Consider the following 21043-nt stretch of genomic DNA (forward strand, 5'->3'; position numbering starts at 1 on the left):
GTGGTCATCACATGCAGCTTGAGTCTCTCCATCAGCATAAAGAACCCCACCAAGAATTTTATCTTGGGGAGCTTCATAACCTTTCTTTAGGCCTTGAAGTTCAAGTGCTTTGGCCTCTTCCCTCCAATAAAGCCCACCATTCAATTTGAGATGCAGGTTCAAGGACAGCTGAGATTAATTGGCCCCAATCCTTAGGGCTCACCTTATTTCTTGTTGACCATGACTCTAATTGCCTCATATATGGTGAATGCATGCCATAAAAGGCTACTGCTTCCTCTATACCTTTTAAATCTTTCATACATATTGGCTCCCAATGACATTTGACAAATCCTTTTGGGTGTTGTTTAGTTGCTGGTTTTTCAGTGACCATAATGGGGTAAACCATCAGGGATGATGTAATGACCTTAGGTAGGTCATCCCTGACTCTTAATGATACAGGTAATGTTAAATCATTTTCATTCTCTATGATTTGTACCTCTGCTTCTGGTGTATCAGCCTGTACAGTTCTATGGCCTGTAATCTATTCACCATTGTTTCTCTGAGTTTTTTAATTTCCTGGACAGTATAAATTACTAGGAACTTCATTAAATCAGTCAGTTTCTTGTTCTCTTCACTTATATATGATCCTAAAGATTTAATATTCTCATCCTTAGAGATTATCTGAATGACATGTAAATTGCCTTCCAGGAACAATGTTCTATCTGCTAGCTTGTCATTAGTCTCAGACATGGAACAAATTTTTTCTGTTAGCTGGTCAGTTTTATGTTCCATATTTTGCATTCTGTTTGTTAAATCACCATTAATATTTTCAATGTTCTGAATCTTTTTATCTAAACATTATTAGTATGTAAAGTTTGTATGGTTTCTGTAAGTTCCTCATTCTTAGCTCTATTGTCAAATCATTTCTTTAAGAATATTTTATGGGCTGGGTGTGGGTGGCGCACACCTTTAACCCCAGCACTCGGGAGGCTGAAGCTGGAAGATCTCTGTGAGTTCAAGGCCAGCCTGGTCTCCAGAGCGAGTGCCAGGATAGGCTCCAAAGCTACACAGAGAAACCCTGTCTCTAAAAACCAAAAAAAAAAAAAAAGAATATTTTATGGATTGTGAAGCTAATAGTCACCATGGATAATAAATACATTCCAGGTAGGTTGTAAGCCTTTTCTAAAATCCCATCCATATAAGAAACCAAAACGTTTTCACTTCCTGTATTGTAATATTATCTGCCATTGCTATGGGCAGTCAATTTACCTTAAGTAGATTCCTGAAATGTGGAGATCTGGGTGATTGTTGGCTCATAGGCAACCTTGCAGTCAGGCAGGCAAATCAAGTGGAAGGAAAATCACTGTGACTCAAAGTTTGGGGCTATTTTCCACAGGTGCGCACCTGCAAATCCAAGGCACAGCAAAGTACTGGCTTTTCCCCAGGCAGGCCACAGAAACTGTGCAGCCAACTTAGCAGCTGGAGCAAAATGCAAAAGCCATGGGCTGTACAGCCAGCCACCAGGTGGTTGCAGGGACCTACCCAAGAAAACATTGGGTGCCAACTGAAGGCGAGGAAGTAATTATATCACTAGACCCAAGATAAATGATAAATGGGTGTTTATTGGGGGCAATTACATAGAAAAATACAAAGGACCACCAGAATGTTTCCCTGCTCTTCCTACTGGATCCGCTGATCCAACACAAAGCACGCACAAAGGAAAGCCACCCTCAAGCTCCTCTCTTTTTGCTTCCATCCGCCTGAAGACACACCCAAAGGGGTGTGGCCGCAGTTTCAGACCAGACCAGATGCCTAGAGTCCCCCCCTCTTTTTTTCTTTGTCTTTTGGTAAAGTGGGTTTTTATCTATTTTCTATGTTTTTGTGAGTATAGTCAACTTCCTTGGGTTGGAGTTTTCCTTCCAGAACTTTCTATAGTGCTGGATTAGTGGACATGTATTGTTTAAAACTGGTTTTGTCATGGAATATCTTGTTTTCTCCATCTATAGTGATTGAAAGCTTTGCTGGGTATAGCAGTCTGGGCTGGCATCTGTGGTCTCTTAGTGTTGTTAAAACATCTATCCACATATTTATATTTCAGAGTTTTCATGGAGAAGTCAGGTGTAATTCTGATAGGTTTGCCTTTATATGTTAATTGGCCTTTTTCCTTGCTGCTCTTAATATTCTTTATTCTGTATGCTTGTTGTTTTGATTATTATGTGGCAAGGGGACTTTTTTGTGGTTCACTCTGGTGTTCTGTAAGCTTCTTGTATTTTCATTGGCATGTCTTTCTTTAGGTTGGGAAAGTTTTCTTCTGTGATTTTGTTGAATATGTTTTCTTCACCTTTGAATATGAAAAACATATTCAACCTATTATTCTTAGGTTTGGCCTAAGAATAATAGTGTCCCATATTTCCTGGACATTTTGTGTTAGGGATTTGTTGGACTTAAGATTTTCTTTGGTCTATGAATCTATTGATTTTTTTCTTCCATTTCTTTAAAGGATTTTCTCATTTCCTCTTTTAGGGTGTCTATCATCTTCATGAAGTTGTTTTTAAGGTCATTCTCTTCTGCTTCATCTGTGTTGGGATGTTCAGGTCTTGCTGGTGTGGAGTCCCTAGTCTCTGGTGGTGTCATATTGATCTTTCTGTTGTTGACTGTGGGTATGGGTCCAAGGTTCTCTTCCGGTGTGTGCAAGCAGGTGTAATACTCTGATGACTCTCCTCTTGCCATGGGTGGAGGCAGGACTAGCACCTCGATGCTGGCAGACTCTGGATGGGCTGGTCTGCCTGGATAGGTTCCCCCATGCATAGTCCTTAGGCTGACCTATTTCTTTTTATGGATTTTTTTCCCAATTATGACTGATAGCCTTTCTGGGTATAGTAGTCTATATTGGCAGTTGTTGTTTTTAAAAAACTTGCATTGTTCCAAGTGTCTCCCTGCTCCTGTATCATCCCAAGAGCCTCCCCGCTCCTGTATCCAAGTGCTCTCTAGACCACTGCAGCTTTCCTAGTTTCTGTCGAGTCTGTGGTTACTGTGACAGGCCTGCCTCTGTCATGTGAGTTGCTGCTTCTCTCTGATCACTATCACTATACTGTCTTTGTTGTCAGTATTCAGTGAGTTAATTATGACATGAAAATGTCTTGTCTGTTTCTTTTCTAAATGCCTTCAGTATCTACATAGGCTTTTTTTTTGCCTAATTTAAGGAAATTTCTGCTGTGGCATCATTTAAAATGTTTTCTATTCCTTTAGAAGGGAATTCACTTTCTTTTATGCCCATGATGTGGTTGTTTCCGAGTGTCCTGTAAGTCCTGTCCATGTCTCTTGACCAACTAATCTCTGTCTTTATTGGAATGTCCCAAATCCCAACCTTGTCTTCAAGTCCATCTATCTTATCCTCCCCTTTATCTATCCTCTTGGTGAAGCTTTACACAAGATTTTTATTTGACTTGTTTTCACTATTTCCATTTAATCCCAGCCTTCCTATCTCATTCATTATATAAATACTGTATTAACAATGTCAGTAACACTGCTTGTTGAAATGAATTGAAAATCTAAGATTAATCACTAAAAATCACTTTATTGGTAAAAATAATCCCCCAATAATAGACCACTTAGAATACCACACAGGCCCACATTTTACCTTCTTTGAGCCAAATAAGAAAAAGTGCAACACGTTTTAGCGTAAAAATCAATTTATTATACAACAATCACACAGAATGCTTTTTATCTAAAAGAAAAATGGCTTCTGCCTCCCTTTCACCCCAGTCATGATACTGTGTTCTTTAGATGCAGTACTTTCAAAGGAAAACAAAAAGTAAAACCCTCAATTCCCAGAGAAGTGACCTCTACTAATGTTCTTAAATGACACAGGAATGTTGGGAAGAACTAGAATGGTCTCTTACAAAATTCTATTTTGGTAAAAAAATAATTCTCTGATGTGGGAAGACAGGAACTTATCCACCAATATGTATAAATATAATTCTGACAGGTTGACATTTTCTATGCTTAATTACATTCAGCAAACATTCCATTTTATTTTAAAAGCTGGGGAAATTAAGGTATTTTAGTTCCCAAGTACTTTTATTCTCATGAATAAAAGGGGATTTACTTGGGAAACTGTTTTATCAGATTATAGAGATAGACATTTTTTATACTTCTATTTTAGAAAATTCACAGTAAGAATAAATGGGTTAAATATTTACCAGATCCCAGTTTTGCAGCTCAGGTTTCATAGCTCTGCATGTCTTGTTGGCCCTGGAGTGGTTTAAGGCTGAGTGTTGTACTGAGCTTTGCTCTGGGAGATTTAAAGCTGGCTGGTTCTTCAAGCTGCCATTATTGAACTGCTATACAAAACTGACGTCCACTGTGCTCCACAGATGTGAAGTCCTGCAAACATCCCAACAGCAGGTGTGCTGGACTGGCCAGTAAGAGCAATGCGGGTGCAAGGACCAGTGAGGCCTCTTCAGTCTCAGTTTTAGCCCAGAATTCATTTCAGTAACCAATTACAGGCCATGTTCGAGAACAAAAACTGAACTCCAGTTTCACCAGGGGGTTTTCCCCTTTGGCTAACCTGTGCCTTGTCACAGAAGAACAGTGACACACTCGGAGATAACCCATAAAATGAATTCTTGGGAAAGAATAACTCACTAGCTTGAGTCTAAGCTACTAGGGATGGTGGTTAAGCACCTGGGAGCAGATCAGTTTGAGAAAATACATTGAATATTAGGTGGTCACCAGACAGGAGGAGTCTGTTCAACAGGAATGACAATGAGGGATGGCACAGGACAGGGACTACCACTGAGAAAAGCGGTATACTTACAAGTTTAAAAAGTCAGTACCATTTTTTTTAAACAGGGAAAAGTTAAAATGGGAGCTTGCCCAGAAAGGAAGACAAGGGTAGGCAGGTGCTACTGTTGGCACTTAAGAAAAGCCTACCATGTGGCTGGATGCCAGAGCCATGACCCAAGTACATATTTGCTAAAATGGAGGGGAAATAGTCGAAGTTAATGAGTCATGTTTTGGAGTTTGTACTGTCTCATGCTAGGTACAGTTTTTAACAGTGGTGGAAAGGCAGTGGCCAGGGCCGTGGTCTGCCTCTGAACTGGCTTCTCAGGGGAGACCACAGTTCTGAGCATGGAAAGGGTACGCTGCTTGGGCCAGACACATTCTCAGGGTGGCTAATTCCCAGCCCATGGGATCTTTCCAATGACTACATCCTTTTCTATTTTCTGAAACTTAAACTTATGAAGACTGATAGCAACTACTTGGGATAAAATTCATGAGTCGGCTCAGAAGCAACAGTTGACAAAGGTGATGTCTGTCTTGCCTCTGTTGATTATGATTTGTAAGTATTCCAGTTGCACTTCAGTGCCAACTGAACTTGGACTCCAGCCTTTGCTCAGAAAAAGCATGGCAGCTCTATGTAGACACAGCTTTTGATATGGAGACACGACTCTGTGGATCCAGACTAGCAAGGGAGTTAGGCAGGAAAGCATGAGTAAGGAAGCCAATTGAAACAGAGACGGCTCCTGCCCAAAGCCCCTGAGTTATGATGATTTGGCAAAAGAAACTTGTTTTCTGATTGAGACAGGGTCTTCTTGCACCCATGTAGCCCAGGCTGTCTCAACACTTGGGATCACGGGTGTATACCACCCAGCTCAAGAAGTTGTTCGTTCATAGAATGACTAGTTCTCAAACTATGTTGAAAGATGAACAAATCTCATCACTGTGGTCACTGAATTTAGAATCAGAGTGGTTAGAAACTGTAGCAGACTCCCTGGCTTCAGCAAGGGAGACATGATGCTAGATTCTGTCTTGTTAAGGACCCCATTTAAGCACTTCCTAGGGTTGATGCCTTAAAGAGCAAGTGGACTGACCATCGATTTATGCTCTGACAGTTATTGCTTGACATGGACTAGAGAAGACCCTGGCCTTTACAATATAATTAACATTTTATTTTACACATGTAATCTAAAGAAAATTAACTCTGAAGACTTGCCATGAAAACAAAGCCCATGTCTCCTGGTTTTCTGTGCGAATAAGGCATTATGAAGAGCTCAGGAGGGACGGGCTGCTGCACCTGTTCTGAGGTTTGTAGAGGTTGGCATCGCTTCAGTTAATAGAGTAACCTAATAGCAATGTATTATAATACATTCTGGGTACAAGTGATTTACAAACTCAAAAGGAATTAGTTTATGCTAAAACACAACTTTCAATTCAGTCTTTGCTTTAAAACAAGCTCATCTGTGGGGCTGCTGCACTTTTTATGCTTTTCCCGTGACTTCATTTATTGCACCTTCTTGTTTGTCACACCGTTAGCTGCAATGAAGGGGGCTTTGGGCAAACCATTCTTCACCTCTTTCCCTGCAGGCTGCTCTTGCATCTCTTTCTTCGCTGGCTTTCTTCTGTATGTCTGTCAGAGCACAGATAGGAGAGAGAACAGAGGAGCCATTTTAATAAGCCAGTCATCCCCTCTGACATAGCATGCAGTTAAGGCACCTCACAACTTCCCTTGGCACTGCACCTTCTAAGTAAGAACTTGTTTGTTTTTAAGCCTCTTTCTATAAAGCTCAGGTAAAAACCAAGGCAAATGCATGAATGTAAGTGTAGGTTATTTCACGTTATCTGTGTTATATCAGAATTTACTTAGCATTCAAAGCAGCTTACATTAGGTATTCACTTGGAAAAATATAACTTCCTTTAAAATTCAAGCTAAAGGGAGCTGTTATTTTACTTTATTATTTAGAGATTGTAATTACAGGGTTGTAATCATTTTCTTTAGTACTGAAGATGGAATGCAGGGTCTGATGGATATTAATTACGTCATCTCCACAGAACTCCACTCAACCTTATATGTCTCTTTCTCTCATTCTGATGAAATACCTCATCTGCCATCTCATATTGACTGATTGATTAAGACAAGGTCTCGTTCAGCCCAGGCTGGTCTCCAACTTGCTATGTATCCCATGATCACCTTGAACTCCTGATCTTCTCTACCTTTCCAGTGCTAGGATAACAGCATTTTTACTTTTAAAAAGCAATTTATGGCATTAACAAGGGTCAAAACTGGAATGGTATACAGTCAGAACTAAGATTCAGTCTGAGCCAATGTGTAGAGATAGTTTTTGTGGCCATTGCCTACTACTGCTGGGCTACTGTAAGCCCAAGCCATTCCTTTCCAGCTCTGGTGTGTATGTATGGATCTGTTTGGTTCCACCAATGTGTCTTTCTTTAGACACCCTCGAAGGAAACGGATTTGTTACAAAGGGGCCAGTCAATCCAGTTCAGAAACACTCTGAAAAACTGTCAAAGGCCCAGTTCCCACAGTGGTCCTTCACATAAAATCACTGTGGGACAAAAACTAAAAAGTGAGAGCAATTGTCTGGGGAAGAAAATAGAGTTGAATAGAATTACAAAAATACTATGTGAATATAAATTATGGTTCTTGTTTTTTGTTTGAAGCAGTCTTTCCATTTCCCTAGCCCTGCCATTTAAAATTCTCAACCACCTGTGACCTTTGCTGCAACAACTGGCATGGGTTCTTAAAGCCACTTTGAAGGACTCTCTCATTTAAATTGTTCATTGAAAAGAAAATGTCACTTGACAATGAGCGAGTCAGCATGCCCTGTCCATGCTGGGTTTGACTTAAAGGAATTTCCCCAAATGAACACTGCCTCCCACCTCAGGGTCAGAGGGGCCAATGGAAGTTTCCTGAATTCATTATTAAACACTACACATTACTGTGCCCAAGCTTTTCTCCACTCGGTCCTCTTGGCTCTGTGTTACCACACATGTTCAGCTTTCAGATGTCAGATCTGGGTGGCAGCTTTTGGGTGGTGGCATGGGGCAGGACCCCACGTAGACATAATGTAACTCAGTCCCTCAGCAAAAGTCCTCAGCAAAGGCCAACTGGACTGTTCGCTGGCTGTTCTTGGAGGAGGATGTGGGGAAAAGGGTTAGGACAGTAAGTGCCCTTTACTTCCTCCTCTGCATACCATTATCTTAAACACACAGTGCATTGGACAGTTGGCCACTTAACCCTGAACATTGCATCCTACATACCTGAACATAGAAGTTTAAGAACAGGATAACCAATGTCATCATATACGAAGACTGGAAGATGAGACAGCCAAAGGGGAAGCCGCAGGGCTTGACCACGGCACTGAGTGTGTGCGTGATGGTGAGTACGAACTGCACCTGGAAGGCAGAGGGGGCTGCAGTAAGTACAGGTCCCATGGGAGGTGGGCCCTAGCTACACACGGCTACTGTCCCTTGCTATATATCCTGCAGAAGAATGCCTCAGTAGTCTACTATACTGCCCAGAGACTGCATTTGAGATTATATGAGTATATAAATTTGTCTATTTTCTCACGGAAAAGTAGCAGTTAGATCATTTTTATCAAAATGATTTAATTTGTACATTAACTTAAAAAATGTTTATGTATATTCCAAATCAGAAAATTTCCATTTAGAAGCTAATTGCAAACACAAAAGACACTCTAGTGGCTGAACTGTGATTCCTCTAGGCCATGTTAAGATAAAAGGCAGCTTAGTCACAGAGCCTGAATGGCCTATTCCTTCCCTGTCTGTGAACCACGTGAAGAAGCAAATTGAAAGCAGCACATACCAGCTGAGCCTGTGTGAGGTATTTCTTCCACCAAAGGTACTTGTGCATGGACGGGAACACAGAGAGCCCATAGTAGGAGTACATGAGAATGTGGATAAAACTGTTCAGGGTTGGTCCAAAGAAGCCTAGGACATGGAGTATGTGCGTTAGTGTTCCAGAGAGTGAGGTGCTCATCCTTCCTCGTCACGTGACAGTCACCGCACCCTGACAATCATTCAACAGCATTCACACAGAGAGATCCCAACTGCCAGGATTCAGCATAACCTCCTAAGCCAGAGATATGTCCAGCCAACCAAAGCAGCCACTCCACATCTGCAAAGTGTAGAAACCACTGTCTCTACTGTGGTTCTTACCAAGTAATCATGGAGGCAGAGGAAGGTGAACTTGAGTCTGGCTGCAGAGAATTGACTCTATTTTGTCTACACCTTGATTAAGCCATGTTGGTGACAGAGCCTCCTCTGGCTGGAAGGACAGCACTTGCCTAGTGGTTTGTTATGGCATCTTGAATGTGCCCGTGCAAGCTATTTTCTCATTTTGAAACCACTCAAAGCTGCAGTGGGATTGAGAGCCTGTCCTGCTGTATGAACTAAAGAGTTCTGCCTACTGTTTTTTAGTCAATTTAAATTCTTTAGCCCTCATTTCTCACCCTACATTAATTAGTAACCTAGATAACTGGAAAGCAAAAGGAACGGTGTGATGCATACAGTAAGTTCTCAGCAAATACTGGCTAGGATGCACTATGATGCATGTTTCTATGGAAACCAACACTTTGGGAGTACTCAGTAGTGCATGATGAGTGATATTTATTTGCCCATCTGGGTTCTCATTTCTGAGTAGCTCTGTACTTGAAGACAGAGCACACACACATTCACAGGACCATCTCTGAATAGTACAATGTGAATTTTAAGTGTCCAATGAAACTGTTAAAACTGAACAAAATCCTCTGACATTCGCTAATCTTCCTTAGCACCTAGAGGCCCACCGAGAGCATAAAGACTGTCTGACTTCAGGGTACTTCCATTCCTCGAATTGGAATTTTGACTTGTACCTTGACAGCCAGGGATGCCATGCAACCTAACTAACAACGGCTCTACTTCAGAATCTTTCAACTTAACGACAGGATCAAAATTATATACTCTCAGTAGAAACTGCAATTGGAGCCTTGACTGGTGGCCTGTGGTAACAGTGGTCTAGCACTCTCTCTGGATGGTGGGTGATGGAAATAACTGCAGCTCATTTCATACTGCAACCAGGAGATGAGGCCACTTGGTATGCACCCTGTACTGCGGCTATGATGGTACTCAGTGGACTAAGCATGTCTGTCATAGTGGTTTTAACTTATGGTGTTTTCAATCCACAGCAGGTTTGCCGAATTTGACTCTTTAGGATGTAAAGGGGCATCTGCACCCCACATATCCTTAGCAGTTTTTAAAGCCATCTCTCAATTTGACGTGTATGTGTGTGTATGGGGGGTACTGGTGACGGGGCTCAGTAGCAAGTATTGGTGAGCTATATACTCGGCCCTCTAAAATCATTTTTTTTCTTGTTTTGTCCTGTCTAATTTTTCATAGAACATTTTCAAAATCATGGGAACATGATGATTTAAATAAAAGTATTGTTCTCTTTAGTCACAAGTGAGCACCCTACCCCACTCCCTATGGGCTGTGAAGTCAACACAGGGAGATGTCATCAACTGCTTACAGAGAAAGTAAAGTACCGGGGCTGGGGCTGAAGAGATGGCTCAGTGGTTAAGAACACTGACTGCTTTCCAGAGGACCCAGGTTCAAATCCCAGCACCCACATGGCAGCTCACAACTGTCTGTAACTCCAATTCCAGAGGGCCCAACACCCAAGGCAAACACCAATGCACATAAAATAAAATTTAAAAAAGAAAGTAAGTAGGGTTAAAATACGATACCACAGTGCTCCAGGTAAAGCTCTTGCTCCATGCAAAGTATAAGATGAGCCATGCTATATAGCTCCTCCTACCCAGCCTGCCAAGTCCTAGGACCACATGTGTGAACCACCACATCCAGCTTAAAATTTATTCCTTACAGTTATTCTCATTTTTAAAGGTGAAAGCTATTTTCTTTGGTGCAGGGAGCTCTTCGTTTTTCAGAGCGTAAGGTTAAGAATCCCCAGAGCTGAAATGATGTGTGTCACAGTGAGGTGGTGGCTATGGCAGATGCTGCCTCAAGTGGCAAGGGCTCCCTTCTATGTAGTCAGGTGGCTCTGGCTGAGGACTGCACCTCTCTGCCTATCTGACAATTGATGCATGGTATAGAAATCTTTTTTTAATTTAAGTTCTTGCTCAGATTGTGCCAACATAAAAATTCAGAAACCAAATAGCCACCAACAAATATGCTGCCTGTGGGGACAAGGACACTACTTTAGGGGCTCCCATCTCCTAATCAGCACACACTGGAAGGTAAGAGGTGCGCTGGTGTTCTTGTGAGACTCACTTCTCAGAACTAACAGTTACCAAAAGGACTTACTTTGACCACAAGGTATCCAGTTCAGAACACACCACCAGATGTTAAACATTGAGGCATGGTGATAGACATGAAGAAAGGTGATCTGACTGGTCTTTTTTCGAAGAACAAAGAAAATCGTGTCCAGGAACTCCACTAGTTTGGAGAAGTAGTACCACCACAAGACCTTGGCTACCTACAAGTTCAAGAAGGAGAAAGGTGACTGTGTACCCCAGCTCCTCCCTGCACACAGCATTCTGCTTCCTCTGACTGCAGTGCTGTTTATCTGCTGGCTTTCCCTCCAGTTTCTTCTTCTTCCATGTAGTCTACCCCTCTCTACTGAAAGATGGGGTATCTTTCCCAAACATGCATCCAACCAAGTTACACCCCACACCCACAGGCTGCTGTTCACGACTCCCCACCTAAGGTCAGGATCTTCACTACCTTCCACCAGCATCCTGCAAGGCTTTCTGAACCCAAAAGGTGGTCTCTTCGACCTGTGTAGGTACTGAATCTCCCACCTACACGGAACAGTCTTCCTGCCTCAGATCTGACACATTTTAGCCATCCCTCCCAATCCTCATCTGAGCAGCCACCTTCTCTCAGGAACTTTACCCAATTACCTTCTTTTCCTCGGAACCATTTTCAGTCCCAGACTGCCTTACTATACTATAGTCAGAGCTCTAAAAATGTGTGACGCGAAACCACCAGTGTGCTTCACATCACTGGAGGTGTATGCTCTCTTGTTCAGGTGAGGGACAGTTTTACAAGGGATGCATCGTGTCTCTGGGAGATGCAAAGAGATGTTCTGATTCTACCATGACTTACACATTTTTCCCCTATAGGGAATTTTTTTCTCCTTGTGTATTTGGAAATTCACATATAAAGACATGATGTATGTTTAATTATTTGTCTTAATTTTTTCTCAATGACTTGGTGTTGTATCAGCCTTTAAAAAGTAACATGAGACTAGTTTTCTTTTTAAGATGTAATCTCCTTTTCATCCTTTTAAAACCTGCACTCAGTGTATTTCAGCTCATCACAGGCAGTGTTGTTTCTGATGCTTGAACTGTCCTCGATATCCACTGAAAGGGAGTCTTTCAAGGTGGCGCCTGTAACCATGGGTGACCCCAATAGCCATGTGAAGATCCTCTGCTGAGGGGACAGAGCCCTCTGAAATACAGTCCCTGGCCCAAACCTGGAACTGGCTGTGCCCCTAAGAATCCTCATGCTCTCTGGTAGACAGAAACTGTGTAAAGTCAAGTTCGGTGCCTTGGGCTGTCACAGAATAAAGGGACCTTTTCTGCAGATAAAAGATATGAAATATGGCCTCTTTCATGAGGTTTAACTATGACACTTCCCATTTGCATCTATGATTACTGGGTTTAATTTTTACTACTTTTAAAAATAGATAATCTCTTTTTTCAAATGCTAGTTACTAATGATGTTAGTTTATTAGATACTTTATCCCTCAGTGTCCTATGGCTGTTTAAAAGTAGCAATGCATTTTTATAAATAATAGCAACAAAGAATTATGAATTGGGTTAAGATGCTGCCCCACACCTGTGGCTATCCTCTAGTTGTTGTAATTTCTCATGGGTACCTTCCTGTGCTGTGAGTTCATTTACCTTTGCTTCTAATGTTTGGGGGAGGCAACTTGCCTTGTTCCCTCTTAAAACTTAATTTTGTTTTACAATGTATGTAAAAGGATGATTCCAAAAATCAAACCAGGTGTGTGCTGAGAGCAGTGCGGCTTCCACAGAAGAGGCTGTTCTCACTAGCTTCCTGCTTCTCCTGCCACTGCTTCTCTTTAAAAAAAAATATATATAATACACACAAAAGGCATTCCTGAGAAACACAGTCTGCATAGGCTGTTGTCCACTTAAATATGTCTAGAAATATGTTTTTGAGGCCATCTCACTGCACCTGGTAGAGGCAGGATGTGTGACTCAGTAAGCCCTCCACCCAGCACGTGTCTGTCACTAAGTCTTTCCATCAGACCCAAAAGCTCTTCAATGTAATCCCAAATTCCAACTGTAGAGGGGATGGAAACATCTCTAGGGGCTCACCCGGATGTCACCTTCTCCTGCACTGTCGAGGTTCTGACACTGCAAGTTGTAGCCTCCTTCCCAGCTGGAGAGGATGAGCTGCCAAAGCATAGAGGAAGGGAAAGAAATGAATACAAGAATGTGGCGGTACTGAACATGTCCCATCAGCTTCCACTCTTTAGGGGGAGTGCCCCCAGAATCTGACCGGTTGTCCTCAAGCGTCAGTGAGGAGCTAGTTCCTGCTGCTGCAATAAGCCAGGGTTTCTAATCCTTCACATACTTCTAACCACTCAGATCACCCAAATGGAAGAGCATCTATAAATACAGCACAAATTATTTAGCTATCTTACAACATAGAATTGTAAACAAATGTGAGGAAGCTACATTAAAATATCTTCAGTTTCAATAAATTTATGAAATGTAGATTATAATTTTACAGATATTAAAAGGGTCAGAAAGTTCTTAACACATTTTCTTCACTGCATCTCTGCTACTTGACAAATTGTGTGATTGACACCTCCCTTCCCTATTAGTCTCTAATGAAAAGCTGCCATTTTTAAAAAGCCCATCATCTAGCTGTCCTTGTCCCATTCCCAGGAAGCAGTGAACATTCAGTAATACCTGATGAGAGGTAATTTGCTCAGGGTTGCACAGCTAAGGAGTGGTAGGCGTGTCACTAGAACTCAGAGTTCCTAACTCATTCTTTTCTGGTCTTTCTATGACATGAGAAAACAAATCTTTCAATTCTTCATTGAAAATTCTATAAAAGCAGCTTTCTCCCTGCAACAACTTAAAATTCTAGAATATAAGGTTTTCCAGGCAGAGGCCTAGAATTTTCTTGTATCTTAACAAAGTTGATGACTAAGTAATGTTTGGAACCCTGGTCTCTTCTTCACGGTTCTGATGTAGTTGGTGTATTTCTCTTCTAAGAAAATCGCCTCCAAGCCGGGCGTTAGTGGTGTATGCCTTTAATCCCAGCAGAGGCAGGAGGATCTCTGTGAGTTCAAGGCCAGCCTGGTCTCCAGAGTGAGTGCTAGGATAGGCTCCAAAGCTACACAGAGAAACCCTGTCTCGAAAACAAAAAGAAAGAAAGAAAGAAAGAAAGAAAGAAAGAAAGAAAGAAAGAAAGAAAGAGAAAAAATAAAAACCACCACCAGGTGATGTAATCATAGCTAAAAGTTCTGAGGAAAAATGAGTCCAATGAAAGCAGAAACCCATGGGATTTCCCAATACACTGCATTATGAATCAGGTCCCAGAAGCCTCCTGGGCTTTATTAAAGCTCCTGTCCCAAGCTGCCTACTTGTGGCAGGCTGGAGATCCAGGATGCCTTAAAGGATGGAAGGGGTGTGTGTGTACGTACAGGCCCACTAGCACAGGTGCAAATTTTACACTAAGAAGGCTATATTTCGTGAAAATATTTAAAACATTTTCAGGATGAAAGCTGCAGTTGAAGTATATGTTTTCCATACTAACAGTACAGCTGTGGGATAACCCCTTAGTGAACAGGGCATATTCTGTTTGCCAGGGGCATGGACTGTTTTAACCAGATTTTTCAGGCTGTCACCAATCACATGGTACTTATCTCATTACTTGGCAACTGTATACCAGAATTAAGCAGCAAGCCTTAGGAAGTAGAAAAGTCCTACTTGTGTCATTACTAACCATTTATAACCTTTGTAAATGGTTTTCCCTTAAAATAATATTTTGTCCCTTTTGCTCTGTTGTTTTTGCTAGAGCAAGTTGAATACTTTAGATTTCTCCTTGTATTATGATTAGGGAAAGCAACCATTGTTTCTTCCTGCAGTTCGGTGTTTTAAAGGGTGGAGTTGAACACCTGGTAGGCAGCTAGAGCCAACTAGTGTCAAGACGGGCTTGCCAGCATGGAACAGACTAGGCAGGGGCCTCCAAGGGGACGTCTGCATCTCTGCACACTGTCAACCATTTAACGCGGTTGGATCAGGCTCATAAGGTGTATAAGAGAAGAGAAGTGTATGGCACGATCTTCAAAAGGTCCTCAAACCAAATCATGGTTCTAGGTTTAATTTGGCTAAGGACTACAGAAACAGGCCCACATTCAAGTCAGAAACAAGGGCTTCAGACACTTTGGGAGGGAAGTGTACCAATGCGACTACAGCTTTCATGGATCTTAGAGTGGTACCATGCTAACCGCACCTTTCACAGTTCTGGAAGGCCGCACCTGACCAGTTCTCACACTTACCTCCACCAGCATATATGCAGAAAGAAGTGTGATCCCGAGGTTATAGAAGGTGAGGATTCCCCTGAGAGAAAGAGCAGGCCTGTTCTTCATGTATTTGTTACCCAGCCATATCGAGAGCAGATATATGACGGTAAGAATGAAGGTCGGAAGGTAAGAATCCAACAGGAACCACCCTCGAACTCGAGGATCTGGAAAGAGACGCATATGGTAAGGAGCCCGAGCAGCAAGCACCTACGCAGTTAGCGATACTGGCACACATACTCATTTGTGCAGCAGGTGCCCTTATCCAAGCTGGGAGATTCTGAGGTCCCAGTGAACACTGATTTCCTGTCCTCATTGAGCACTCACCATTTGAGATGCACTTGCATAACCAGCTCAAGTTGCTTTTCCATGAAAAAACTCACAGACACCCTGGTTCTTTCTCTAGATCTCAGCAACCTCAGCAATAGAACTTTACTTATTAAGTTGGGAACTTTCACCTTTCCACTTAAAGGAGGCAATGTATGGTTTTCTTTGCAGTAACCAAATTGCCAGCACCATTGCTCTTGTACCTGAGGCCATTACTAAGTAAAACAAGTGTTACTTTGATACAAGCTCTGTGCAACTGCATAGTCTTGACAACTAAAAGGCTAGTGAATAACTAAGGGGTGGGTAGCATACAGATCATGGATACACTGAACAAAAGGATAATTCAAGTTCCAGACAGAACAGAGTTCATCATTTTACTCAGTATGTAATTTTAAACATAAAAACTTACTTCTGGAATTTTCCATTAATTTTTTTGGACTATAGTAGATTGTGGGTAACAGAAGCTACAGGAACAAAATCTCAGATAAGGGTAACAAGTGCGTGCATGTGCAACACACACACACACACACACACACACACACACACACACACACACACACACACACACACACGGGAACAACACGATGCTGAGTTACGCAAGCTAGAGTGTAGCAAGGCTGCCCAGTTAAGTTTTCCTAGGGACTTCTGAGAGGACTCAGCAGTTACCCAGCTTCACGAGAGTGGACTCCATGGGCACCTGCACTCAGGTGTACATATTCATATATAAACAGTTAAAAGTAACAAAATAAATTCAAAAGCCTTCAAGGGCTGGGGTGGTGGTATACATCTTTAATCCCAGCACCTGAAGGAAGGAACAGGCAGGTCTCTGAGTTCTAGAACAGCCTGGTCTACATAATGAGACCTTGTCTCAAAAATAAGAACAACAACAAAACCCCTGATATTTAAGGGCTGGAGGGAGGGCTCAGCGCACTTGTTCATGCAGAGTACTTGGGTTCAGTGCTGAACACCCACATGGCTGCTCATACCCATTGGTGACTCCAGTTCCGGGGGATCTGATGCCTCTTCTGACATCTGAGGTCCCTTACATCACAGTGCATGTAAGCTCACACAGGGACACACACATTTAAATCTAAGGAGCTTTCATGGAACATCAAATGGCTTCAGTTGAACCCTGAAGGACAGAAAGGTGGAAGGAAGCCACTGGATGTTTTGCATCAGTTACTGCACTTATGCAGGCTAACTCAACACACCGTATGGATGAGAAAACAGCGGAGAAAAGACAATACAATGACAGCAGGTCTGGATTTGAATTCTATCTGCCACCTCAATCCATATTCTTTGCTGAGACCCTCCCAATGGGAAGATCAGGCAAAAGAGGGCACATTGTATCATAATCCCCAACACCCAGTTTCCAGAGTGGTGGCATTCCAGAACACAGAGCATGTGGCACTAAGGATAAAAAGGCAGAGTCTTGGAGTGACTGAGAATAACATGATACAAAACTGTGGCTATAGCATTAGTTGTCTCAGGACTAGAAGTGTCAATAGCAGGCATAAGAGCCAGGATTCACCAGATGCCCTTCCTCCAGAGAGAGAAACTTGACAGCCTATGATCACGCTATGGCACTGGGTTAACACCTGGGAAGTGGCCTCTAAGTACATATGGAATTTGTTCCATAGTCTCCTTTTGTGTAAAGATTGGCCTGGAATCACAAAATTTGCATGCTGTTTCTAACCTACACAGATAGGACAAAACTGGTTCCACCACAGGCACTTTCCTTTTCTTGAGCTTGCTGGTTCTCCCACAGCCTCAGTCCACACTGGGACCCCCCCCCACACACACACACACACTGTCTACTCCGACTTTTCTTAGCACACTTACAGACACACTAATGAGGAAAGTGAGTGCCTTTGTGAGCACTGTCGCTGTGCCAAGGAGTCTTCTTCAGACAGCTCCCTTGGTGATAGAGAGCCACTGGTAGGGGAGTGGTAGGAGCTCCAGGCTCAGATCTGCTACAGCCTTTCAGACACAGAAGCACATGGACTATGTGCCCACCCTTGAATGGCCACATGAAGACTCTGCCTTCTCAAGGGAGCCATTTCCCACTCCCTTTCATAAGCACAGTTTCATTTGCTCCACAAGGTCATGATCACATTGGGTTCTTGTTTGGGCTGTCATGCTGTAGCTAACTGTGAGGGCTTTCTCCATGTTAGGTGATGCCTAACGCCTTGACACATGTTGACAGATTTCTCAAAGCAATCCTCCTAGACAAACAAGACAGACATTCCTGAGGTTCCCTAGGGAGCCCGAGCCACAGAGGGCAGAAGGCACACCATGATCAGCTTCCCTTTCCATGTCATAGTGCTGCCACTGAACTGTGACCCTCCAAGACATGTTCAAGCCTGACACCTGATGTATGCACATGACTTCCTTGGAACTGGGGTCTGCGGTTGTAATCATGTTAAGATTGCATCATATTGGATTAGGGTGGGCCCAAACCCTAAGTGGTGTCTTTACAAGGGAAGAACAAAAGGACAAAGGAATGACATGTGAAGACAAAGATGCCATCTAGGGGCCAAGGAACACCAGACTGCCAGCAATCTGACACTGGGAGAGCAGCACCAGATGGGTTCTTCCTATAATGTCAAGGGAACAAAGTGAGCCCTACCTTGACTTCAGAACTGTGGGGATATGATTCGGATTGAAATGTCAAAGCCACCTAATCCTAGGGAATGCATGCTTACAACTTAGTGTCTTGGCTGCTCCCTGACTGTTCCCACATGCTAGGTTTCCCTCTGCAATCACTGCGTGTGCTCTGTGAGGAAAGGAGGAACCAGTCAACCTCTCCTGTCTTACCTGTAACTAACATTCTTAGAGTTAGGAGGAGACTCACGTAAACTACATCAGCTGGCACTCTGTAAACATAGCACCTGAACTTTTTATTGTGCTTATCATGTTGTTGTCTATGCACACCACAGTTAAAGGTGATTGTAACTGCTGCAGCTAAAATATGGGAGCATATTTTAAAGTTGTTTCTTTGATACTTGAGTAATGTTATTCTTTGCCGGTGTCTGGCATATCCCACAGGCTACTGATAGGGTGTGCACAAGATCAGAAAAAGCTGAGGGTGCCTCTGAGGTCATCAGGTATGACAGTCACTGTGTGGGTCACCTTTAAGAAGGGACAAGGATTCTTGATGTGACTGTAGTAACCCAATTCAGTGGTCAAATTGTTAATTTTATAATCTCCCTGCTACCAAGGGAAAATCCACCAGAATTACTGAAGCACAGCAAACAACTGCAATCCTTTCCTCAATTGGGCTACATTCATTCTAGCTCCCACTAACCTACTGACAGCAAAGTTTAGTGTGAACTTAGTTGAGACAGATCAATGTTTAATTCTCTGCTGGGAGAAACAGAAAGCTGTGGGCCCCGAGAGTTCACAGCTCCTGTGGTGTCCTGCCTAAGCAAGAGGCCACGCCCTCCACTCTGGGCCAATTCCTCCCCACTTTACTACAACTGCAAGCAGGGTATTCAGAGGTTACAGACAGACACTGCTGGTCCATCACAAATTCTCACAGGGAATGACTGGAAAACCCCCTGCCAAGCTGCACAGTTTCTATTAAAACAACGAAAGTCACCATTCACTTAGAACAGGTTTCAGAGCCTCAGTGGGAACTGGGAAATGGTCCAAAGAATCTCCAAGTTTGTGTAAAGGCTGTGGGAAGTGGGAAGACCTCAGCCCCTCTTCCCATCTTTACAGTCTTGAGGAAACCACTTGTAGAAACCAAAGATTTCCCACAGGATTGTCAAACAACCAAGCGCAAGTGAAGCAAAATATTTGTCCAGACTTTATCTAGTCAGAAGTATCGGTCCTCTGTTCCCAGAGCTGTTTATGCCATGGTGATGGATGGTGAACAGGGTCATGGCTCCTGCTCTCAAGAGACAAGTTGCCTCTCGGAAGCCTGTGCAGGAGAGAAATGTGGAGATGAGAGTATGAGGTGCAGTAGGGAGGAAGGCACCCAAGAAAGCCCACAGCTGGTGTCTGCAATAGGAGCAGCATCAGAGGGGAGAGGGGAAGACATAGCAGGGAGAAATTCCAGGCACAGGGAAACAAACTTACATATTTGAGGAGTTAAAAGATGTCTGGAGTGGCTGTATCCATGTGAGTGAGAAAGAAAGGCTTTGACTAGAGGCTGACAGGAGGTGGAGAAAGCAAAGGGACCACCAGGCTTCATAGCTGATACCTTGGAGGAAAATTTACATTTCACCTGCCCCTCATTCCAGGAAACACGGTGGGGCAGAAGAAATGCGGATTCTGCTATTCTGGGAAAGGGGCTCCTTGTGCAAAGCAATTTACAATCCATAAGGCCAGACGCCACAGTTTTCAGAACCCCAGAGACAAGCAGGCCACTCACCTCGTGGTCCAAACATGTTGTCCAGGAAAGCATTAACTTCATTATCAAAGGCCTTCAGATGCTCCTAAAATAGAGGGAAAATTAAGCAGGATTTTTTTTGAACTCACAAGCCACCATCACCAACCTGTAGCTGCTGTATCTGTGAGGGCCTCAGCTTCCTGGAATGTGAATGTAGACTCGAGAGTGGCCAGGAAGCACAGCCTTGCCATGTCCAGCTTACAAAGACAGTGGAAGAAACAACCCCTCTTGTATTTCCTCAGGTAAGAAGCATCCCAAACCTTCTGGTGGACTCAGACATGTGGAGTCACTCACCTCAATTTCATTCACCTCTGGAATGCTAAAAGGTAAAGGTGTTCCGTAAGCAGCTTCCAAGGTTGGAATGAAAGCTGCTATACGGAATGGGGAGTCTGTGTGTACAGGACATAAACAGTTTTCAACATGGACTCAGCAGCTCCAAGCTTCATAGAGCTAAACCTACAGCTTTAAAGGGGGCTTGCTTTTCTAGTCCAGAAAGAAAGAGTACTAGAGCTACTTTCTATTACCTTTATGTTTGCACATTAGCAAACAGTAAAGAATGTTACCTGGGTGTCTTGGATTAATTCTTGTCATATGAATTCAGACTGAGGCCAGCTGTTGCTAAACATCTTATGGCAAACACGTTGGCTACCACCATCCTGCCCCTGCCCTTGCCTGTCTGCTCAGAATAGCTGCTCAAGTCTCCTACCCATACACAAAGTCTGGAACCCCTTTTCAAGCAATGTGGGGGTGTGTGAAGACTGAGAAGGTTTCAGGGTTCTGGGAAGGAATTTCAGGTGATGACTTTGGCAGCAGCTAGTGTGATGCCCTCACATAGACTGAGCTCAAAGTGGAGCATATAGCTCCTCATGCTCAGACAATCTGACAGGCCAGGTTCAGAGAGGAGGACTGATGCTCAGGCAGCTGAGGAGAGGATCTGTCTGGCTCCAGCTGTTGAC

The 21043-nt window shown here is 43.1% G+C and overlaps 1 protein-coding gene across 1 annotated transcript; it reads right to left on the minus strand.

Moving 5' to 3' along the window:
• Positions 1-6265: 6265 nt before the first annotated feature.
• On the minus strand, positions 6266-20127 carry Elovl2 (ELOVL fatty acid elongase 2). The gene is made up of 7 exons (XM_035441528.1): positions 20070-20127; positions 15344-15531; positions 13146-13223; positions 11101-11272; positions 8606-8730; positions 8041-8175; positions 6266-6391 (listed from the first exon to the last, which is right to left on the minus strand). The coding sequence occupies exons 1-7, from the start codon at positions 20083-20085 to the stop codon at positions 6266-6268; spliced, it is 840 nt and encodes a 279-aa protein (XP_035297419.1). The 5' UTR covers positions 20086-20127.
• Between the last annotated feature and the right edge of the window lie 916 nt (positions 20128-21043).

The sequence above is a fragment of the Cricetulus griseus genome, chromosome 3 (assembly GCF_003668045.3).
Source record: "Cricetulus griseus strain 17A/GY chromosome 3, alternate assembly CriGri-PICRH-1.0, whole genome shotgun sequence".
Taxonomy (NCBI): domain Eukaryota; kingdom Metazoa; phylum Chordata; class Mammalia; order Rodentia; family Cricetidae; genus Cricetulus; species Cricetulus griseus.

Bases quoted from the DNA above. Each gene is read 5' to 3' on its own strand.
- Elovl2 (XM_035441528.1), bottom strand. The intron at 13,224-15,343 runs GTAAGTGTGAGA...ATGCTTTGGCAG, and splicing joins CTGCATATATGCTGGTGGAG to CTCATCCTCTCCAGCTGGGA. The intron at 6,392-8,040 runs GTATGTAGGATG...GTGCTCTGACAG, and splicing joins TCTTAAACTTCTATGTTCAG to ACATACAGAAGAAAGCCAGC.